General features: G+C 47.5%; 1 protein-coding gene across 13 annotated transcripts in view; it reads left to right on the top strand.

Annotated features, from left to right (window-relative positions):
- Positions 1-22,937, top strand: part of PACS2 (phosphofurin acidic cluster sorting protein 2) — a 238,099-nt gene that overhangs the window by 141,473 nt on the left and 73,689 nt on the right. For 10 of the 13 annotated variants that reach the window (XM_038765674.1, XM_038765673.1, XM_038765664.1 and 7 more), the window contains exons 6-8: positions 1,049-1,122; positions 4,352-4,432; positions 16,958-17,017. In XM_038765674.1, the coding sequence (XP_038621602.1) occupies positions 1,049-1,122; positions 4,352-4,432; positions 16,958-17,017 (215 nt within the window). The remainder of the gene's footprint in view (positions 1-1,048; positions 1,123-4,351; positions 4,433-16,957; positions 17,018-22,937) is intronic. The other 3 variants (XM_038765675.1, XM_038765667.1, XM_038765666.1) reach the window with 1 other exon arrangement.

The raw sequence follows: 22,937 nt of genomic DNA, 5'->3' as shown, positions 1-22,937 counted from the left end.
TCTTAGTTGGACTAAACACCGGGGCAGGTCCAGGCCGTTTTTGGCTTTGGAGCTCGTTGTTCTTTTTCCCATGGAAAGAGCTCAGGGAATTAGGAATTATGTTAAATAAATAAAATAGCAATTAACCAGTAAAGTGTTTCCAGGGAGGCATATACATTGGGGAGGGGAAGGAGGGCGTGTTGGATACTGATACTGTTTTACCAGCAAAAGCATCAATCGATCAGTCAGTGGTATTTATTGAGCACTTAGTGTGTGCAAAACACTGTACGAAGCACTCAGGAGAGTTCAGTGCAAGAGAGTTGGTAAATACATTCCCTGTCCACAAAGAGCTTACAGGGTATAATTCATTCACTCATTCAGTTGTATTTATTGAGCACTTACTGTGTGCTGAGCACTGTTCTAAGTGCTTGGGAGATAATATAACAATAAATAGAAGCATTCCCTGCCCACAAGGAGCATACATTTTAGAGCGGGAGGGATAAATTACAGATATGTACATAAGTGCCGTGGGGCTGACAGTGGGGTGAATATCAAGCGCCGAAAGAGGATAGATACAATTACCAACATTGTACATGCATTTATTCATTCAGTCATATTAAGCGCTTTCTGTGTGCAGAACACCGTACTAAGCACTTGGGAAAGCGCAGTGCAAAAATCAACATAGACATTCCCTGCCCACAGTGAGCTATTCATTCATTTATTCATTCAGTCGTATTTATGGAGCGCTTACTATGTGCAGAGCACTGTACTAAGTGCTTGGGAAGTTCAAGTTGGCAACATATAGAGACGGTCCCTTCCCAACAGCGGGCTCACGTCTAGAAGATATATAGATAAGTTTTATATATATATATAAGATACATAAATAAGAGCTATATCACACCCCTCTAGGACCTGACGTGTCCATTTTTTTGAGAGCTTTGTCCTTCCCTGATATCAAATTTATGCCTAATAGAAAAAGTCGTCCTTGTTATAGACACCAATGGCTAACCGTTCCATGTCGGCGAGCAGGACTCTGAGCCAAGCTTTGTTCTGTGTTTCGATTTCACAGATAACTATTCCGAGGAAGAATACGAAAGCTTTTCTTCTGAACAGGAAGCTAGCGACGATGCCGTCCAGGGGCAGGTACTTCCCAGCGAGCGGCTGCCGGGAACCGTGGAGCTGGGTGACTAACTCCAGGCCAAAATAAAGAGTCGGGAGAAGTTGGGGAGGGAGGGCTACAGCCCAGCGCGGGCTCTGGGGCAGACCCCTCTCACCACCGTGTGGGATTTGCCTTGCGAAAGGCAGTCGGGTTTCTCATCGACTTGGCCTCGTGGCTCCCAAATCCTGATGATCAGGACGGGGCTCTGGGATTTGCCTTGCAAAAGACAGTCGGATTTCTCATCGAATTGTTCTCGTGGCTCCAAAATTCCTGATGAGCAGGGCAGGGCTCCCCTTCCGCCTTCGCAACTGCCCTGTCTCTCCGACAGGACCCCGGGATTTCAGAGCAGCGCCGCTTCCCAAGTCCCGTCGGGGCCCGGAGAGATGGTGGAGGTCAGAGGCTGGAGGGGAGAAAGTGGGAATGGGAAGATTGAACGGGTGAATGCTAGGGAACCAACAGTGTCTCCGTCTGTGCTCTGCAAGTGACTTTTTAGACTGTGAGCCCACTGTTGGGTAGGGGCTGTCTCTATATGTTGCCAACTTGGACTTCCCAAGCGCTTAGTACAGTGCTCTGCACACAGTAAGCGCTCAATAAATACGATTGATGATGATGATGACTTTTTAGGGTATTTGTTAAGCTCTTACTGTGTGCCAGGCACTGCACTAGGTGCTGGGGAAGATAGGAATAATAATGGTATTTGTTAAGTGCTTTCTATGTGCCAGGCACTGTACTAATCCCTGGGCTGGATCCAAGCAAATCGAATTGGACTCGGTCTCTGTCCAACGTGGGGCTCACCGATTCTCAATCCCCATTTTCCAGATGAGGTAACTGAGGCACAGAGAGTGACTTGCCCAGGGTCCCACAGCAGACACGTAGCGGAGTTGGCATTAGTACCCATGACCTTCTGACTCCGAGGCCCTTGCTATATGCGCTGGGCCAAAGCAGGTTGGACATAATCCGTGGCCCCCCGAGGGGCTCACAGTCTTAATCCCCATTTTCCAGATGAGGCAGCCGAGGCCCAGAGACGTTAAGTGACTTGCCCAAGACTTGTTGAAGAACCCTAGGGAATTATTTTACTCCCACGGCTATGTAATAATAATAATAATGATGGCTTTTATAAAGCGCTTACTATGTGCAAAGCACTGTTCTAAGAGCTGGGGAGGTTACAAGGGGATCAGGTGGTCCCACAGGTGGCTCACAGTCTTAATCCCCATTTTCCAGATGAGGGAACTGAGGCCCAGAGAAGTGAAGTGACTTGCCCAAAGTCACCCAGCTGACAGTTGGCAGAGCCGGGATTTGAACCACTGACCTCTGACTCCAAAGCCCGGGCTCTTTCCACTGAGCAGTCTCGCCAGCTCACTAGTTATGATATTTATTAGACTGTGAGCCCACTGTTGGGTAGGGACCGTCTCTATATGTTGCCAACTTGTACTTCCCAAGCGCTTAGCACAGTGCTCTGCACACAGTAAGCGCTCAATAAATACGATTGATTGATTGATTGATTGATTGATTATTAAGCACGTTCTACATACCAAGCACCGGGCTAAGCTGCGGGGTGGATATAAAGCAAGCCGATGCGACCCAGTCCCCGTCCCACAGGACTCCCCATCCCACCGTACCTCGTTCTCCTCACCGTACCTCGTTCTCGCCCGTCCCGCCATCGACCCCCGGCCCACGTCATCCCCCGGGCCTGGAATGCCCCCAATCCCTCTGCCCATCCTCCAAGCTAGCTCTCTTCCTCCCTTCAAGGCCCTACTGAGAGCTCACCTCCTCCAGGAGGCCTTCCCAGCCTGAGCGCCTTCCTTCCTCTCCCCCTCGCCCCCTCTCCATCCCCCCCATCTTACCTCCTTCCCTTCCCCACAGCACCTGTATATATGGATATATGTTTGTACCTATTTATTGCTCTATTTATTTATTTATTTATTTTACTTGTCCATATCTATTCTATTTATTTTATTTTGTTAGTATGTTTGGTTTTGTTCTCTGTCTCCCCCTTTTAGACTGTGAGCCCACTGTTGGATAGGGACTGTCTCTGTATGTTGCCAATTTGTACTTCCCAAGCGCTTAGTCCAGTGCTCTGCACATGGTAAGCGCTCAATAAATACGATTGATGATGATGATGATGATGACTCACGGTCTAAGAAGTAAGCAGAATCCCCAATTTAACCCCAGTTTCCAAGCGAGGAAGTTAAGCGACTTGCCCGGAGTCACGTGTGGGGCCAGTAGGACTCGAGCCCAGTTCCCTGCCGTTCGTTCCACGAGGTAGGTCGCTCCCTTTTGGGATTCCAGAGGGAATCGGAGTCCCCGTCCCAAGCTTCTGGGCGGGTGGCTGCCTAGGGAAGAGTCCTGGAGCCCTGTCCGACGGGTCCAGGGTCCACTGTCCCCCCCGGTAGTGCTTTCCAAAGAAGATTCACTGCTCTCCACAGTCATTCATTCAGTCAGTCGTATTTATTGAGCGCTTACTGTGTGCAGAGCACTGGACTAAGCGCTTGGGAAGTCCAAGTTGGCAACATACAGAGACGGTCCCTACCCAACAGTGGGCTCACAGTCTAGAAGGGGGAGACAGAGAACAAAACAAAACGTATTAACAAAATAAAATAAATAGAATAAATATGTACAAATAAAAGAGTAATAAATATGTACAAACGTATATACAGGTGCTGTGGGGAGGGGAAGGAGGTAAGGCGGAGGGGATGGGGGGGGAGAGAGTTCAAATCCCGGCTCCGCCAATTGTCAGCTGTGTGACTTTGGGCAAGTCAGTTCACTTCTCTGGGCCTCAGTTCCCTCATCTGTAAAATGGAGATGAAGACTGTGAGCTCCACGTGGGACAACCTGATCAACCTGTAACCTCCCCAGCGCTTAGAACACAGCTTTGCACATAGTAAGCGCTTAATAAATACCATTATTATTATTATTATAAATAAGTAAATTACGGCCAGCTGCGACACCTCCCATGTTGCCCCTCAGAAAAAGTGGGGCTACTTAATTGGCCACCAGGCAATTAAGTAGGGCCGGCGGGGTTGTCCCCCTGGCTAGTGGAAGCAAGTGGAAGCTAATTTCCTCGGCAGCTTTTGTCTGGATTCCTTGTGCTGTCCACAGAGCAGGGCGAATCACAGTCCTCACGGATATTGCTTTGGTTGGTTGTCACTTTGAGTGAAATTCAGGTTTTTACATTCTTTTTCCCTCTCTCCGTCTCTCTCTCTTTCCGTCTAGGACTTGGATGATGATGAATATGATGTCGGGAAGCCAAAGAAGCAGCGGAGATCGATAGTAAGAACGACGTCCATAACCAGGGTCGGTGGAAATTAGTTTTACTAACACTGTGTGCGAGGGGTTTGGGCCAGGCCCGTGCATGAGGCTGATGAGGTTTTTCGAGAACGACGGTGAAAGATCAGCCACCATTTGGGAGAGAAAGGAGGTCGTATCCAGGTGGAAGATTGTGAATGGATCCGGGGGCGATCCAGGGATTAAAGGACACAGGGAAACCTGCCTTTTAGCTTTTGGTTTTTGTTAAAGTGAAATCTGGAAGGGGATGAATGGTCAACCCCGAGTTGGGCCCTAAGAAGCTTCCTGGGAAAAGCCAGAAGCCCACCTCTGGGAGACTGGTTTTACTCATGGGGAAAACTCCAGTCTGGAAGGCAGGAAACAAAAGTTGAGGGGCTGTCTGATCCTGGGCCACTTTGCGACTTAGCTGGGAAAATCAGTTTAGTCCCCTCTTCCTCATTTTGTCATTGGTAACAAAATCGTTAGCATCGTTAGCCTGCACCACACCTGTCTTGGAAGGGGGTTGTTAAAGAGTGTGTGAAAAGACCTTTGAGAGTTTCAGATATCTGTAAAAATCTCGCCCTGTTGCCCTGCTCCCTTCCCGCTCTCTTCTTCTTCCGAGTATTTCTCCCCCCACCCAGGGCCCAGCCTCCCGATTCCTCCTTGCAATCAGTCAATCAATCAATCAATTGTATTTATTGAGCGCTTACTGTGTGCAGAGCAGTGTACTAAGCACTTGGCAAGTACAAGTTGGCAACATATAGAGACAGTCCCTACCCAACAGTGGGCTCACAGTCTGTCATCAGTCGTATTTATTGAGCGCTTACTATGTGCAGAGCACTGTACTAAGCGCTTGGGAAGTCCAAATTGGCAACATATAGAGACAGTCCCTACCCAACAGTGGGCTCACAGTCTAGAAGGGGGAGACAGAGAACAAAACCAAACATATTAACAAAATAAAATAAAACCAGCGGGATTTTCTTTTTCTCAGGGACATGTGGAACACTACAACCTGTGTGAGTCTTTGATAGCCACTGCCAGCTGTGGCCTTGCCATCGTTCCCCTTCCCTTTCGTAGTCCCGCTTTCTCTGGGGAGAGACCCAAACTGGACCAGGAGGGAGGCAGGAGCTGTAGCCGTGAGCACCGTTTCCCCCCAGCTCGCAGCCCCCCGCCTCATCTCCGCTCGCGGGTAACAAGCTGAGAGAAGGAAGGGAGAGCAGCTTGGGGTGGCGGCCACCCATCACCGACTCACTCATTTAAAAACAGAAAGGTTTGGAGCGTTTGAGCAGGAGATGAGAATCAGTCAATCAATCAATCGTATTTATTGAGCACTTACTGTGTGCAGAGCACTGTACTCAGCGCTTGGGAAGTACAAGTTGGCAACATATCATCATCAGTCGTATTTATTGAGCGCTTACTGTGTGCAGAGCACTGTACTAAGCGCTTGGGAAGTACAAGTTGGCAACATAGAGAGACAGTCCATACCGAACAGTGGGCTCACAGTCTAAAACATATAGAGGCAGTCCCTACCCAACAGGAGAGTCCAGGTTTGCAATGAGAAGCAGCGTGGCCCAGTGGAAAGAGCCCGGGCTTTGGAGTCTGAGGTCGTGGGTTCAGATCCCGGCTTCGCCAGCTGTCAGCTGTGTGACTTTGGGCAAGTCACTTCACTTCTCTGGGCCTCCGTTACCTTATCTGTAAAATGAGGATTAAAACTCTGAGCCCCCCCGTGGGACAACCTGATCGCCTTGTAACCTCCCCAGCGCTTAGAACAGTGCTTTGCACATAGTAGGCGCTTAACAAATAGCATCATTATTATTAATGGAAAACTCTGAGCAGGGGAGAGGGGGCAGTGAGAGAAAGGAGGAAGGGACAGGAGGGGATTTGATTTACTTGCAGTGATTGTAGGTCAAACGAAGCAAAAAGGATTTCAGCCTCGAGGCTGGGGAAGTCAGGGGGTGGAAGGTGAGGCAGTTTTGTAGTACGGAGAGGCAGGAAAGTCATTAGGGATAGGAAAGTCATTAGGGATACGGGAGAGGGAGGGATGAGGGGGATTGGGAACTCGAGGGGGATTTATAGCGACATTTTTGCGTACCGGTAAGGCGTGGTCATCTTTGTGGCTGGTTCTTGAACGGATTCTAATAGCATGTAATGCCGTGGGAAAAGTTACCTCAGTATTCCTAAGTATAGTGAAGTTACCTCAGTATAGAGAAGCAGCGTGGCTCAGTGGAAAGAGCCCGGGCTTTGGAGTCAGAGGTCATGGGTTCAAATCCCAGCTCCGCCAACTGTCAGCTGTGTGACTTCGGGCAAGTCACTTCACTTCTCTGGGCCTCAGTATACCTCAGTATAGAGAAGTTACCTCAGTATAGAGAAGCAGCGTGGCTCAGTGGAAAGATCCCGGGCTTTGGAGTCAGAGGTCATGGGTTCAAATCCCAGCTCCGCCAACTGTCAGCTGTGTGACTTCAGGCAAGTCACTTCACTTCTCTGGGCCTCAGTTCCCTCATCTGTAAAATGGGGATTAAAACTGTGAGCCCCCCGTGGGACAACCTGATCACCTTGTAACCCCCCCCACCCCAGCGCTTAGAACAGTGCTTTGCATATAGTGAGCACCTAACAAATACCATCATTATTATACACCAGGCACCTAACCCAACCGTACTGTGGGGTGTGCCATTCTGCGTGGCGTTCTTCATGCTGGCAAGTGGCACCGCGGTGGAGAAGTTCACCTCTGGGCAAGTTTGTGCCCAAGAAGGCCAGTGCAGCGTGGCCTACTGGAAAGAGCCCGGACCTGGGTTCTAATCCTCACTCCATCAGCTGTCTGCCCTGTGACCTTGGGCAGTCACTTAAGTTCTCTGGGCCTCAGTTCCCTCTGCAGAATGGGGATTCAGTACCTTTTTTTTCCTCCTGCTTAGACTGTGAACCCCATGAGCGTGGATCAGTGGAAAGAGCCCGGGCTTTGGAGTCAGAGGTCATGGGTTCAAATCCTGCCTCCGCCACCTGTCAGCTGTGTGACTTTGGGCAAGTCACTTAACTTCTCTGTACCTCAGTTACCTCATTTGTAAAAATGGAGATTAAGACTGTGAGCCCCCTGTGGGCCATCCTGATCACCTTGTAACCTCCACAGCGCTTAGAACAGTGCTTTGCACATAGTAAGCGCTTAATAAATGCCATTATTATTATTATTATTATTATTATTATGAGGGACATGACTGTCTTGTGCTTATCCCATGCTTAGTACAGTGCTTGGCACATAGTAAATGCTTACCCAAAACCACAGTTATTATTATTATTATTATTATTCCGCGGGCCTCAGACCGGGCACTCTTAACAGACTTCGTTGGGCTTTGGTATATGGGAAGCAGCGTGGCTCAGTGGAAAGAGCCCGGGCTTTGGAGTCAGAGGTCATGGGTTCAAATCCCGGCTCCGCCACTAGTCGGCTGTGTGACTTTGGGCAAGTCACTTGACTTCTCTGGGCCTCAGTTCCCTCATCAGTAAAATGGGGATTAAGACTGTGAGCCCCGCGTGGGACAACCTGATCACCTTGTAAACTCCCCAGCGCTTAGAACAGTGCTTTGCCCATAGTAAGCGCTTAATAAATGTCATTATTATTATATGCTGGTTTCACTTTGACCTTCTTAAACCCCGACCCTTTAGGAACCTCTGCCCCCAGAGAGCTGTGAATTTCCGAACTGCCACGTGCCGAGCTTGTCTATCCGCTACAGTTCTCGGCTGAGGCGCCGCACGGTCTGAGGCGGTGCTTTGTTGCAGCCTTAAAACAGCCCCCCTTGTCCCTCTTGCTTTTTTATTGGCCACTCTCAGCTCCCCACGCAGCTCCTGCCGTCCGTTCTCTTCTCGTCCCTCCAGCGAAGCTCCATTGAGGTGAGCGTTGTTGCAGAGCCGAAGGGGGTCATACAGACCCGGGACGATGGTGCCAGGGGTGAAAGCCCGCGCTTGTGAACTTCAGGGCGATGGGCCAGATGGGTTCACGCACAGGTTTCTCAGCACGCCCGAGGTCCGCGAACCCTGCTCCGGAGGCTCCGATCTCTCCCGGGAAGTCCTCGTAGTCATTCATTCATTCATTCAATCGTATTTATTGAGCGCTTACTGTGTGCAGAGCACATACCCCTCAAGCGGCCACCTGCTCTCTCTCCCCTCCAACTCCCACCTTCCTTTTCCCTTAGCCCTCGGAGTCTTTCTTTCATTCAGTCGTATTCACTGAGCACTCACTGTGGGCAGAGCACGTTAAGCCTTTGGGAAAGTACAGTACAATTTTAAACAGAAGCTGGCAGAAGCAGTGTGGCTCAGTGGAAAGAGCCCGGGTTTGGGAGTCAGAGGTCGTGGGTTCAAATGCCGGCTCCGCCACTTAATAATAATAATAATAATAATGTTGGTATTTGTTAAGCGCTTACTATGTGCAAAGCACTGTTCTAAGCGCTGGGGTAGATACAAGGTGATCATGTTGTCCCACGTGGGGCTCACAGCCTTCATCTCCATTTTACAGATGAAGGAACTGAGGCCCAGAGAAGTGAAGTGATTTAAGTCAAGGAAGTTGGGGTTGAAGGGAGGGCGATGTGGGGAGAGGGATGTGAGGAGAGGTGATAGCAAGGGGAGGGGGAACGCCTGGAGCATTCTGATTGGACAAGCCCCCCAATCAATCAATCAGTCAATCGTATTTATTGAGCGCTTACTGTGTGCAGAGCACTGTACTAAGCGCCTGGGAAGTACAAGTTGGCAACATATAGAGACGGTCCCTACCGAACAGCGGGCTCACAGTCGTGGTTGTTGGGGTCAGGTAGTGAAGTCATGGTATTTATTGAGTGTCTGTTGAGTACAGTAATAACAGTAATTGTGGTATTTGTTAAGCACTTACTGTGTGCCAGGCACTGTTCTAAGCGCTGGGGGAAATACAAGGTAATTGGGTTGGACACAGTCCCTGTCCCACACGGGGCTCAGTCCTAATCCCCATTTTACAGATGAGGTAACGGAGGCACAGAGAATTGAAGTGACTTGCCCAGGGTCACACAGCAGACAAGTGTTGGAACCAGGATTAGAACCAAGGTCCTTCTATTCAGTCATTCATTCGATTGTATTTATTGAGTGCTTTCTGTGTGCGGAACACTGGACTAAGCACTTGGAAAGTACAGTTGGGCAACAGAGACAATCCCTACCCAACAATCCTGTCTCTAGAAGGGAGAGACAGACAACAAAACTAAACAAGTAGACAGGCATCATCATCATCATCAATTGTATTTATTGAGCGCTTACGATGTGCAGAGCACTGTACTAAGCACTTGGGAAGTACAAGTTGGCAACATATAGAGACAGTCCCTACCCAACAGTGGGCTCACAGTCTAAAAGGGGGAGACAGAGAACAAAGCCAAACGTACTAAAACAAAATAAAATAAATAGAATAGCTATGTGCAAGTAAAATAAATAAATAGAGTACTAAATATGTACAAACGTATATACATATATACAGGTGCTGTGGGGAAGGGAAGGAGGTAAGATGGGGGGATGGAGAGGGGGACGAGGGGGAGAGGAAGGAAGGGGCTCAGTGTGGGAAGGCCTCCTGGAGGAGGTGAGCTCTCAGCAGGGCCTTGAAGGGAGGAAGAGAGCTAGCTTGGCGGATGGGCAGAAGGAGGCATCAATAGCATCAAAATAGATCAATACAATTATAGCTATATACAAGTCATTAATCAAATAAATAGAATAATAAATATGTACAAATATACACCAGTTCTGTGGGGTGGGGATGGGGGTAGAGCAGAGGGAGGGAGTGGGGGCGATGGGGAGGGGAGGAGGAGAAGAAAAGGGGGGCTGAGTGTGGGAAGGCCTCCTGGAGGAGGTGAGCTCTCAGTAGGGCCTTGAAGGGAGGAAGAGAGCGAGCTTGGCGGATGGGCAGAGGGAGGGCATTCCAGGCCCGGGGGATGACGTGGGCCAGGGGTCGAAGGCGGGACAGGCGAGAACGAGGCCTAACGGTGAGGAGATTCGCGGCAGAGGAGCGGAGGGTGCGGGCTGGGCTGGAGAAAGACAGAAGGGATTAAGACTGTGAGCCCCACGTGGGGCAGGGACTGTGTCCAACTTGATTTGCTTGTATCCGCCCCAGTGCTTAGAACAGTGCCTGGCACATAATAAGTGTTTAACAAGTACCAAAGTTATTACTGTTCAGGCAGTCAGTTAACTTCCCTGTCCCTCAGTTCCCTCATCTGGAAAATGGGGATTGCGACCGTGAGCCCCATGTGGGAAAGGGACTGTGTCCAGCCTGATGAACTTGTATCTACCCCAGTGCTTAGAATAGTGCCTGGCACATAATAAGCGCTTAACTACCATAGTTAGTATTATAATTGTTGTTATTATTTGGGCAAGTCAGCTTCTCTGGGCCTCAGTTCCCTCATCTGGAAAATGGGGATTAAGACTGTGAGCCCCATGTGGGGCAGAGACTGTGTCCAACTCGATTTGCCTGGATCCGCCTCAGTGCTTAGTACAGTGCCTGGTACAAAGTAAGAGCTTAATAAATACCACAATTATTATTATTTGGGCAAGTCAACAAAACGAAACTCAGAACAAAACAAAACATATTAACAATAAAATAAATAGAATAAATAGGTGATAAATAGAATAGATATGTATAGGGATGCAGAAGAGAGTGGGAGAAGAGGAGACTGTGAGCCCACTGTTGGGTAGGGACTGTCTCTATGTGTTGCCAATTTGTACTTCCCAAGCGCTTAGTACAGTGCTCTGCACATAGTAAGCGCTCAATAAATACGATTGATTGATTGATTGATTGAGAGGAGGCTTAGTCAGGGAAGGCTTCTTGGAGGAGATAATAATAATACTAATAATGATGGTATTTGTTAAGCGCTTACTATGTGCCAAGCACTGTTCTAAGCACCGGGGGAACTACAAGGTAATCAGGTTGTCCCACATGGGGCTCTCAGTCTTACTCCCCATTTTACAGATGAGGTAACTGAGGCCCAGAGAAGTGAAGTGACTTGCCCAAAGTCACACAGCTGACAAGCGGCAGAGCTGGAATTAGAACCCACGACCTCTGACTCCCAAACCCTGGCTCTTTTCACTCATTGAAGGAGATGGGCCTTCAATAAGACTTCGAGGTTGGGGAGAGCAATTATTTGTCCGATACGAGGAGGGACAGCGTTCCAGGCCGGATTCAGGATGCGATCGAGAGGTCGGCAGCGAAATAGACAAGATTAAGGTACAGGGAGAAGGTTTGTTGTACTGAATCCGCACATAGTCCAGTGCTCTGCACACAGTAAGCGCTCAATAAATACGATTGATTGATTGATTGATTGATTTCCCCTGTCCTCCTTGCTTCTGGTTTCTCGGTTTCAGCTCGCCACCCAACAGCTGTTTGGGCGGCTGCCTAATAAATACCCTTACTACTTTAACGACCTGTCCCCTTCCTGAAGAAGTGTTCATTCCTCCAGAAACGATTTTTCGACTGTGAGCCCACTGTTGGGTAGGGACCGTCTCTATATGTTGCCAACTTGGACTTCCCAAGCGCTTAGTACAGTGCTCTGCACACAGTAAGCGCTCAATAAATACGATTGATTGATTGACTCTGGGCCTCAAAAAAGGAAATGTCACGCCCTCTGAACCTCTTCTTGCCCCAGAGTTATTGCTGTGCAGAGTGTGGGAGTTTGCCTGGCCCACCCTGGGCTTTTTGGTTGCATACATGTACCGTTTGGTGGATTTCACCATCAGAAGGATCTTCTAGGAGTGTAAAAGACGACTATTTACGTATTTGTTGAGTGCCTACCCAGCGGCAGGTACCCTCAGGGTGGCGAGGGGTTCCTGAAGCTGAGTTTAGGTTAAAGACTTTAAGGTCTTGTATCTACCCTTGCACTTAGTACAGTGCCTGGCACATAGTAAGTGCTTAACAGATACCATAATAATAATTAATAATAATACTACTAATAATAATTGTTATTTCTTTGTAAACTGAGTCCCATGTGGGACCTTGTTAGTACAGTGTTTGGCACATAGTAAGTGCTTAACAAATACCCCAAATGCTACATTATTGTAATTAGAGATATTGGAATAAAACCTGTACCAAACTGAAATTTTGAGTCCAGGAAGAATTTTCAACAGTGTCCTTTGGCGAGGAAGAAAGTTCATCCTACAAAGTGCCACCATTAGACATTAAATCTTTTCTACAAAACCTGTACCAAACTGAAATTTTGAGTCCAGGAAGAATTTTCAACAGTGTCCTTTGGCAAGGAAGTTCATCCTACAAAGTGCCACCATTGGACATTAAATCTTTTCTGTTAAATTTACGCTGATATTTTTTAATTGCTAAATACCCCAACCTGGGGAAAGCTCACCAATTTATTCAGCCTAAAAAATCCTTCAGGATGGCCCAGCCCGTGGAGCGGAAAGAGCTACAGTGACGATCCTTGTTTAGTTGTCTCCTCTGAAGTGGCCAGAGAGACGGGCCTTTCAGATGAGACTAGACTGTGAACCGTCTCTATATGTTGCCAACTTGTACTTCCCAAGCGCTCAGTACAGTGCTCTGCACACAGTAGGCGCTCAATAAATACGATAGAATGAATGAATGAATGAATGAGACGGAGGGTATTTAGATGTTTCACATGGCAAGTCAAAATACGACGTGATCCTTATTCCCTGCCGTTTCCCCCATTTGTATTTATTTCCATGTCTGCCTCCCCCTCTAGACTATTAGCTCCCTGTGGGCATGGATTTTGCCTCACAGCTGTAGTGTGTCGTACGGTCCCAAGCGCTTAGTATAGTGCTCTGCACACAGTAAGCGCTCAATAAATACGATTGATTGATTGATTGATTGCTCTGCACCCAATAAATGCTCGACAAACGCCACTGATGAATGGATGGGTTGATGGTCTTGTGTCTAGACTATCAGCTCCCTGTGGGCACGGATTATGCCTCTCAGCTGTAGTGTATCGTACGGTCCCAAGCGCTTAGTATAGTGCTCTGCACCCAATAAATGCTCGACAAACGCCACTGATGAATCGATGGGTTGATGGCCTTGGGTCTAGACTATCAGCTCCCTGTGGGCACGGATTTTGCCTCTCAGCTGTAGTGTATCGTACGGTCCCAAGCGCTTAGTATAGTGTTCTGCACCCAATAAATGCTCGACAAATGCCACTGATGAATCGATGGGTTGATGGCCGTGTGTCTAGACTATCAGCTCCCTGTGGGCACGGATTTTGCCTCTCAGCTGTAGTGTGTCATACGGTCCCAAGCGCTTAGTATAGTGCTCTGCACCCAACAAATGCTCGACAAATGCCACTGATGAATGGATGGGTTGATGGCCTCGTGTCTAGACTATCAGCTCCCTGTGGGCACGGATTTTGCCTCTCAGCTGTAGTGTGTCGTACGGTCCCAAGCGCTTAGTATAGTGCTCTGCACCCAATAAACGCTCGACAAATGCCACTGATGAATGGATGGGTTGATAGCCTTGTGTCTAGACTATCAGCTCCCTGTGGGCACGGATTTTGCCTCTCAGCTGTAGTGTATCGTATGGTCCCAAGCGCTTAGTATAGTGCTCTGCACCCAATAAATGCTCGACAAATGCCACTGATGAATTGATGGGTTGACGGCTTTGTGTCTCCCCCGCTGTTGGGTAAGGATAATAATAATAAGGATGGTATTTATGGCTCTCCCCCTCGTCCCCCTCTCCATCCCCCCCTTCTTACCTCCTTCCCTTCCCCACAGCACCTGTATATATGGATATATGTTTGTACATATTTATTACTCTATTTATTTATTTATTGTACTTGTACATATCTATTCTATTTATTTTATTTTGTTAGTATGTTTGGTTTTGTTCTCTGTCTCCCCCTTTTAGACTGTGAGCCCACTGTTGTGTCGGGACTGTCTCTATATGTTGCCAATTTGTACTTCCCAAGTGCTTAGTACAGTGCTCTGGGCATAGTAAGCGCTCAATAAATACGATTGATTGATTGATTGATATGTTTGTACATATTTATTACTCTATTTTACTTGTACATATCTATTCTATTTATTTTATTTTGTTAGTATGTTTGGTTTTGTTCTCTGTCTCCCCCTTTTAGACTGTGAGCCCACTGTTGGGTCGGGACCGTCTCTATATGTTGCCAACTTGTACTTCCCAAGCGCTTAGTACAGTGCTCTGCGCATAGTAAGCGCTCAATAAATACGATTGATGGTGATGATGATGATTTAAGCGCTTACTATGTGCAGAGCACTCTTCTAAGCCAAGGTTGTCCCCCGTGGGGCTCACAGTCTTCATCCCCCTTTTCCAGATGAGGGAACTGAGGCCCAGAGAAGTGAAGCGACCCTCCCAAAGCCACACAGCTGACAAGCAGCGTCGCCGGGATTGGAACCCAGGACCGCTGACTCCAAAGCCTGGGCCCTTTCCACTGAGCCACGCTGCTTCACTCAGTCATATTTCTTGAGCGCTTCCTGTGTGCAGAGCACCGTACTAAGTACTAAGTACGGTGCTCTGCACACAGGAAGCGCTCAATAAATACGATTGAATGAATGAATACTAAGCACTCGGGAAGTCCAAGTCGGCAACACGTAGAGTCAATCAATCAATCGCATTTATTGAGTGCTTACTGTGTGCAGAGCACTGTACTAAGCGCGTGGGAAGTCCAAGTTGGCAACGTATAGAGACGGTCCCTACCCAACAGCGGGCCCGCAGTCTAGAAGGAGGAGACAGACAACAAAACAAAACATAGTAACAAAATCAAATGAATAGAATAAAAATGTACAAATAAAATCGAGTAATATTTATATATATATCATTCATTCAGTCGGTCGTGTTTATTGAGCGTTTACTGTGTGCAGAGCACTGGACCAAGCGCTTCTCACCCGGCAGGGAGTGGGAAGGAGAGGAAGCCGGGAGACCCCAGAAGCCTGGAAAGCTGCGACCACCTCTCCCCCCGCGTAGCTTTATCCCCTGCTCCCCACATTCCCACCCTTCTTCCCTGCACAGTGGGGGAGACGCCGGCCTCAAAACGGCCCGGTGCCTGTGTGGAGCTGGAAGTATATCATCAATCGTATTTATTGAGCAGTTACTGTGTGCAGAGCACTGGACTAAGCGCTTGGGAAGTCCAAATTGGCAACATATAGAGACAGTCCCTACCCAACAGTGGGATCACAGTCTAAAAGGGGCAGACAGAGAACAAAACCAAACATACTAACAAAATAAAATAAATAGAATCGATATGGACAAGTAAAATAAATAAATAAATAAAGTATATGTATATATGTTTGTACGGATTTATTACTCTTACTTGTACATATCTATTCTATTCATTTTATTTTGTTAATATTGTCATCATCATCATCAATCGTATTTATTGAGTGCTTACTATGTGCAGAGCACTGTACTAAGTGCTTGGGAAGTACAAGTTGGCAACATCTAGAGGCAGTCCCTACCCAACAGCGGGCTCACAGTCTAAAAGGGAGAGACAGAGAACAAAACCAAACATACTAACAAAATAAAATAAATAGAATCGATATGTACAAGTAAAATAAATAAATAAATAAAGTATATGTATATATGTTTGTACGGATTTATTACTCTATTTATTTTACTTGTACATATCTATTCTATTCATTTTATTTTGTTAATATCATCATCATCATCATCAATCGTATTTATTGAGCGCTTACTATGTGCAGAGCACTGGACTAAGCGCTTGGGAAGTCCAAGTCGGCAACATATAGAGACAGTCCCCACCCAACAGTGGGCTCACAGTCTGGAAGGGGGAGACAGAGAACAAAACCAAACATACTAACAAAATAAAATAAATAGAATAGATATGTACAAGTAAAATGAATAAATAAATAAAGTATATGTATATATGTTTGTTCGGATTTATCACTCTATTTATTTTACTTGTACATATCTATTCTATTCATTTTATTTTGTTAGTATGTTTGGTTTTGTTCTCTGTCTCCCCCTTCTAGACCGTGAGCCCGCTGTTGGGTAGGGACCATCTCTATGTGTTGCCAACTTGTACTTCCCAAGCGCTTAGTCCAGTGCTCTGCACACAGTAAGCGCTCAATAAATACGATTGAATGAATGAATGAATCTCTCTTACTTGCTCCTTCATTTTTCCTCCCTCCCATCCCCACAGCACAAATGCTGTTAATTATAATATTAATAATAATAATCATTATTATCTCCTCCAAGAAGCCTTCCCTGACTAAGCCTCCTCTCCTGTTCTCCCACTCCCTTCTGCATCTCTATACATATCTATTCTATGTATCACATAGCTATTCTATTTATTTTATTTTGTTAGTATGTTTGGTTTTGTTCTCTGTCTCCCCCTTCTAGACTGTGAGCCCGCTGTTGGGTAGGGACCGTCTCTATGTGTTGCCAACTTGGACTTCCCAAGCGCTTAGTCCAGTGCTCTGCACGCAGTAAGCGCTCAATAAATACGATTGATTGATTGATCGGAAGCGGAGGCCGCTGGCCTTCCCGCCTCAGCGCAGCTGGGCCTGTTGCTCACATGGCGCACCTCCCTACCCCTGTCGTTCACGGCCGTCTTCCCTTTTTTTGTCTTACAGCAACAGAACTTCAAGCAAAAAGTGGTCGCGCTCCTGCGGAGGTTCAAAGTGTCCGACGAGGTAAGGCCCGCCGACCTCCAGTCCCTCCCCGCCTGCTTGGGGTTCATCCCGCCGACGATCCGTGAGCTCCTTGCGGCCCGGGAAGGCACCCGCCAGGGCCGTCGTGTTGTAGTCCCCCAGTACGGTGCCCTGCCCGCAGTAAGCGCTCAGTAAACAGTACCGATCGATCGATTCATTCATTCAGCCGTATTTACTGGGGCGCTCAATGTGTACAAAGCACTGTACTAAGCGCTTGATTGATTTGAACTCCTTTCCCCAGCCTCCTTTTCTCTGTGCTGGGGCTGTATTCGTCTGTCACTTTCGGGTGGAGCCAAGCGTTTAGTACAGTGCTCTGCACACAGTAAGCGCTCAATAAATACTATTGAATAAATGAATGAATGAATGAATGAGTCTTTCACCACTACCCTTCCTCCAGGAAGCCTTCCCTGACTGCGCCCTCCTCGCCTCTTCTCCCACTCCCTTCCGTGCCCCTCTTACTTGCTCCTCCATTCATCCTCCCTCCCATCCTCACAGCACATAGGCATCTATCTGTATATATTTATAATTATTTTTATATTTTAATTGATTTACTCATTAGTTACATTAATTAATTAACCTGTAAGTAATCCTTAAGTAATTAATTACTTAATTAATCACTTGTGCTTAATTAAGTACAAGTTGCCAACTTGTACTTCCCAAGTGCTTAGTACAGTGCTCTGCACACAGTAAGCGCTCAATAAATACAATTGAATGAATGAATGAATGAGTCTTTCACCACTACCCTTCCTCCAGGAAGCCTTCCCTGACTGCGCCCTCCTCCCCTCTTCTCCCACTCCCTTCTGTGCCCCTCTTACTTGCTCCTCCATTCATCCTCCCTCCCATCCTCACAGCACATAGGTATCTATCTGTATATATTTATAATTATTTATATATTTATAATTGATTTACTCATTAATTACATTAATTAATTAATCAGTAAGTAATTACTTAATTAATTGTGCTTAATTAAGTGCAAGTTGCCAACTTGTACTTCCCAAGCGCTTAGTACAGTGCTCTGCACACAGTAAGCGCTCAATAAATACGATTGAATAATTTCTCTATATTTATTAATATCTGACTCCTACCCTAGGCTGTGAGCTTGTTATGGGCAGGAACGTATCTTGTTTGTTATTGTATTGTATTCTCCCAAGCGCTTAGTATAGTGCTGTGCACACCGTAAGCGCTCCGTAAGTATGATCGACTGAACGAAGACCCTGTCAACTTGGCCCAGTAGCCTAAAGCCTCGTCTGAGGTGAGCTGGGCAGCCGTTACATGCCTTTCTCTCTTGGGAGCTTCCAGACTGGAATCTCATTTTGGGCAGGAATTCCTGTAACATGCCTTTCTCTCTTGGGAGCTTCCGGACTGGAATCTCATTTTGGGCAGGAATCCTGTCTACCAACTCTGTTCTGTTGTCTCATCCTATCCTGTCTGGACTACTGCATCAGCCTCCTCTCCGATCTCCCATCCTCTTGTCTCTCCCCACTTCAATCCATACTTCACGCTGCTGCCCGGATTGTCTTTGTCCAGAAATGCTCTGGGCATGTTAGTTCCCTCCTCAAAAATCTCCAGTGGCTGCCAATCAATCTGCGCATCAGGCAGAAACTCCTCACTTTCGGCTTCAAGGCTGTCCGTCCATCCCCTCGCCCCCTCCTCCCTCCCGTCCCTTCTCTCCTTCTCCAGCCCAGCCCGCACCCTCCGCTCCTCCGCCGCTAATCTCCTCACCGTACCTCGCTCTCGCCTGTCCCTCCATCGACCCCCGGCCCACGTCCTCCCCCGGGCCTGGAATGCCCCCAATCCCTCTGCCCCTCCGCCAAGCTCGCTCTCTTCCTCCCTTCAAGGCCCTACTGAGAGCTCACCTCCTCCAGGAGGCCTTCCCAGACTGAGCCCCCTCCTTCCTCTCCCCCTCGTCCCCCTCTCCATCCCCCCCATCTTACCTCCTTCCCTTCCCCACAGCACCTGTATATATGTATGTTTGTACATATTTATTACTCTATTTATTTTACTTGTACATATCTATTCTATTTATTTTATTGTGTTAGTATGTTTGGTTTTGTTCTCTGTCTCCCCCTTTTAGACTGTGAGCCCACTGTTGGGTAGGGACTGTCTCTGTATGTTGCCAACTTGTACTTCCCAAGCACTTACTACAGTACTCTGCACACAGTAAGAGCTCAATAAATATGATTGATTGATTGATTAACTTCTCTGTGCCTCAGTTACCTCATCTGTAAAATGGGGATTAAGATTGTGAGCCCCAGATTCAAAGCCCTACTGGGAGCTCACCTCCTCCAGGAGGCCTTCCCTTACTGAGCCCCCTTTTTCCTCTCCTCCTCCCCATCCCCCCCCGCCCTACCTCCTTCCCCTCCCCACAGCACCTGTAGATATATTTGTACGGATTGATTACTCTTTATTTTACTTGTACATATTTAGTATTTATTTTGTTAATGATGTGCATGTAGCTTTAATTCTATTTGTTCTGATTATTTTGACACCCATCTACATGTTTTGTTTTGTTACCCGTCTTCCCCTTCTAGACTTTGAGCCCGTTGTTGAGTAGGGACCGTCTCTATATGTTGCCGACTTGTACTTCCTAAGCACTTAGTACAGTGCTCTGCACACAGTAAGCGCTCAATAAATACCATTGAATGAATGGATGAAAGGTGGGACAACCTGATCACCTTGTATCCCCCCAGTGCTTAGAACAGTGCTTTGTACATAGTAAGCGCTTAACAAATACCATCATTATTGTTATTATTATTATTATTATTATTTGTTGGGGAGGGGGCATGGGCTCTAACCAGTTGTCACTGGTTGAAGCCGTGACAGAAGGAGAGCGTGCCTTGGACGCTCATTCATTAAATCGTATTTATTGAGCACTTACTATGTGTGGAGCACTGTACTGAGCGTTTGGGAAAGTACAACACAACAATAAAAGGTGACATTCCCTGCCTACAGTGAGCTTACAGTCCAGAGCGGGGGAGACAGACATCATTCATTCACTCGTGCAGTCGTATTTACTGAGCGCTTACTGTGTGCAGAGCACTGTAGTAAGCGCTTGGGAAGTACAAGTTAGCAACATATAGAGACGGTCCCTACCCAACAGCGGGTTCACAGTCTGGAAGAGCGGGCTCACAGTCAATGCAGGTAAATAAAATGACACGTACGGACATTCAATCAATCAATCAATCAATCAGTCGTATTTATTGAGCGCTTACTGTGTGCAGAGCACTGTACTAAGCGCGCTGGAAGTACAAGTTGGCAACATATAGAGACAGTCCCTACCCAACAGTGGGCTCGCAGTCTAAAAGGGGGAGGCAGAGAACAAAACCAAACATACTAACAAAATAAAATAAATAGAATAGATATGTACAAGTAAAATCAATAAATAAATAGAGTAATAAATATGTACAAACATATAGACATATATACAGGTGCTGTGGGGAAGGGAAGGAGGTAAGGCGGGGGGATGGAGAGGGGGACGGGGGGAGAGGACATTCCACGTGCCGCGTGCTGATCGGTGGGCTTGGCGTGTTCTCCCTCCGTGTAGTTGCCGAGGAGCGAACCTCTCCCGCGAGTTACGCCCCCAGGCAGGGGAATTCTCAGAATGAAGCTCTGTTATTTATTAATTTTTTTAATGATATTTGTTAAGCGTTTACTATGTACTAAGCACTGGAATAGATACAAGATCATCAGGCGGGACAAGGTCCCTGTCCCCCATGGAGCTCACGGTCTTCATCCCATTTTGACAGATGAGGGGACTGAGGCTCAGAGAAGCGGAAGACTGTGAGCCCACTGTTGGGTAGGGACCGTCTCTATATGTTGCCAACTTGGACTTCCCAAGCGCTTAGTCCAGTGCTCTGCACACAGTAAGCGCTCAATAAATACGATTGATTGATTGATTGAAGTGACTTGCCCAAGGTCACGCAGCGGACGAGTGGCGGAGCCGGGATTAGAAATTTTATTTTGTTAATATGTTACGTTTTGTTGCCTGTCTCCCCCTTCTAGACTGTGAGCCCGCTGGTGGGTAGGGACCGTCTCTAGATGTCGCCGACTTGGACTTCCCAAGCGCTTAGTACAGTGCTCTGCACACAGTAAGCGCTCAGTAAATGCGATCGAATGAAAGGGCTGTGGGGTTTGGGAGGGGGATGAATAAAGGAAGGAAGTGAGGGTGACGCAGAAGGGAGTGGGAGAAGAGGGTAAGTGGGGCTTAGGGAAGGCCTCTTGGAGGAGAAGGGCCTTCAATAATCAATCAATCAATCAATCAATCGTATTTATTGAGCGCTTACTGCGTGCAGAGCACTGTACTAAGCGCTCGGGAAGTCCAAGTTGGCAACACACAGAGACAGTCCCTACCCAACTTTGAAGGAGGGGAGCCCGGGCTTTGGAGTCAGAGGTCAGGGGTTCGAATCCCGGCTCCGCCACATGTCTGCTGCGTGACCTTGGGCAAGTCACTTAACTTCTCTGGGCCTAAAATGGGGATTAAGACCGGGAGCCCCCCGTGGGACAACCTGATCCCCTTGTAACCTCCCCAGCGCTTAGAACAGTGCTTTGCACGTAGTAAGCGCGTAATAAATGCCATCATTATTATTATTGTCAGGGATCCACACAACCACAGACGCACAGACACACATTTTTCTCTTTCTGCTTCTCTCTCCCTCTCTCTCTCCTTAGCCCAGTCCTAGCTCAGAACTCCTTTCTGGACTAATTAAATAGAATTAAGTGGGTCTATTTACAGCGACCCCCCGCCTCCCCGTCGCCTTGGAGACGAGCCGATTGTCTGGAGGGAGGATGGGCTCCTTCGTACCCCTTCATTTTGCCCCAACCCGGCTGTCCTTGTAGGGGTCTCTTTATCAGTACCGATCTTTCACCGTTTTCTCCCAACCGTCGCGTGAGCATGCTAATTAACGAGCGCTTTGTTTTAACCAACTACGGCGTGTATTGAAAATCAGAAAAGGATGGCTGGAGGTGGCCGTGTCCCTTTTCGACCACGCGGCATCCTGGTGGTTTCTGAATAAGATCTTCCTGAGGATGCTTTTTCATCACGAGTACAAAGACCTGGTATAAAGGAGTTTTAGAAATAGCCTCTTCACACCTCCCCTCTGAGGCGCTCTGCTTTTCAAGTGTTTTCGGAGTTGGAAGGCCGAGCTAATAAAGCGTGGACTCCGCAAAAGATTCAGCTTCGCCGATGAAGCCGAGAGCAGGACCGTCCCTTGCCCTGGGCTCCGTGGCCTGGTAGAAAGAGCGCGGTCTTGGGAGCCTGGAGGCTTGGATTCTTCATCCAGCTCCTCCACCTTCCTGCTGTGTGACCTTAGGCAAGTCCCGTCACTTCTCTGGGCGTCAGTTTCCTCATCTGTCAAAATGGGGATTAAATACTCATTCTCCCTCCCCTTTAATAGTAATAATAATAATAATGGCATGTGTTAAGCGCTTACCATGTGCAAAGCACTGTTCTTTAATCAATCAATCAATCGTATTTATTGAGCGCTTACTGTGTGCAGAGCACTGTACTAAGCGCTTGGGAAGTCCCAAGTTGGCAACATAGAGAGACGGTCCCTACCCAACAGTGGGCTCACAGTCTAGAAGGGGGAGACAGAGAACAAAACCAAACATGCTAACAAAATAAAATAAATAGAATAGATATGTACAAGTAAAATAAATTAGTAAATAGAGTAATCAATATGTACAAACATATATACGTATACACAGGTGCTGTGGGGAAGGGAAGAAGGTAAGATGGGGGATGGAGAGGGAGACGAAGGGGAGAGGAAGGAAGGGGCTCAGTCTGGGAAGGCCTCCTGGAGGAGGTGAGCTCTCAGTAGGGCCTTGAAGGGAGGAAGAGAGATGTTCTACTCCAGGCTCTGCCAGTTGCCTGCTGTGTGATCGGGGGCAAGTCACTTCTCTGGGC

The sequence above is a fragment of the Tachyglossus aculeatus genome, chromosome 23 (assembly GCF_015852505.1).
Source record: "Tachyglossus aculeatus isolate mTacAcu1 chromosome 23, mTacAcu1.pri, whole genome shotgun sequence".
NCBI classification, from domain to species: Eukaryota; Metazoa; Chordata; class Mammalia; order Monotremata; family Tachyglossidae; genus Tachyglossus; species Tachyglossus aculeatus.
Note: the sequence above shows the minus strand (reverse complement) of the source record. Positions and strands in the feature narration are given on the sequence as shown.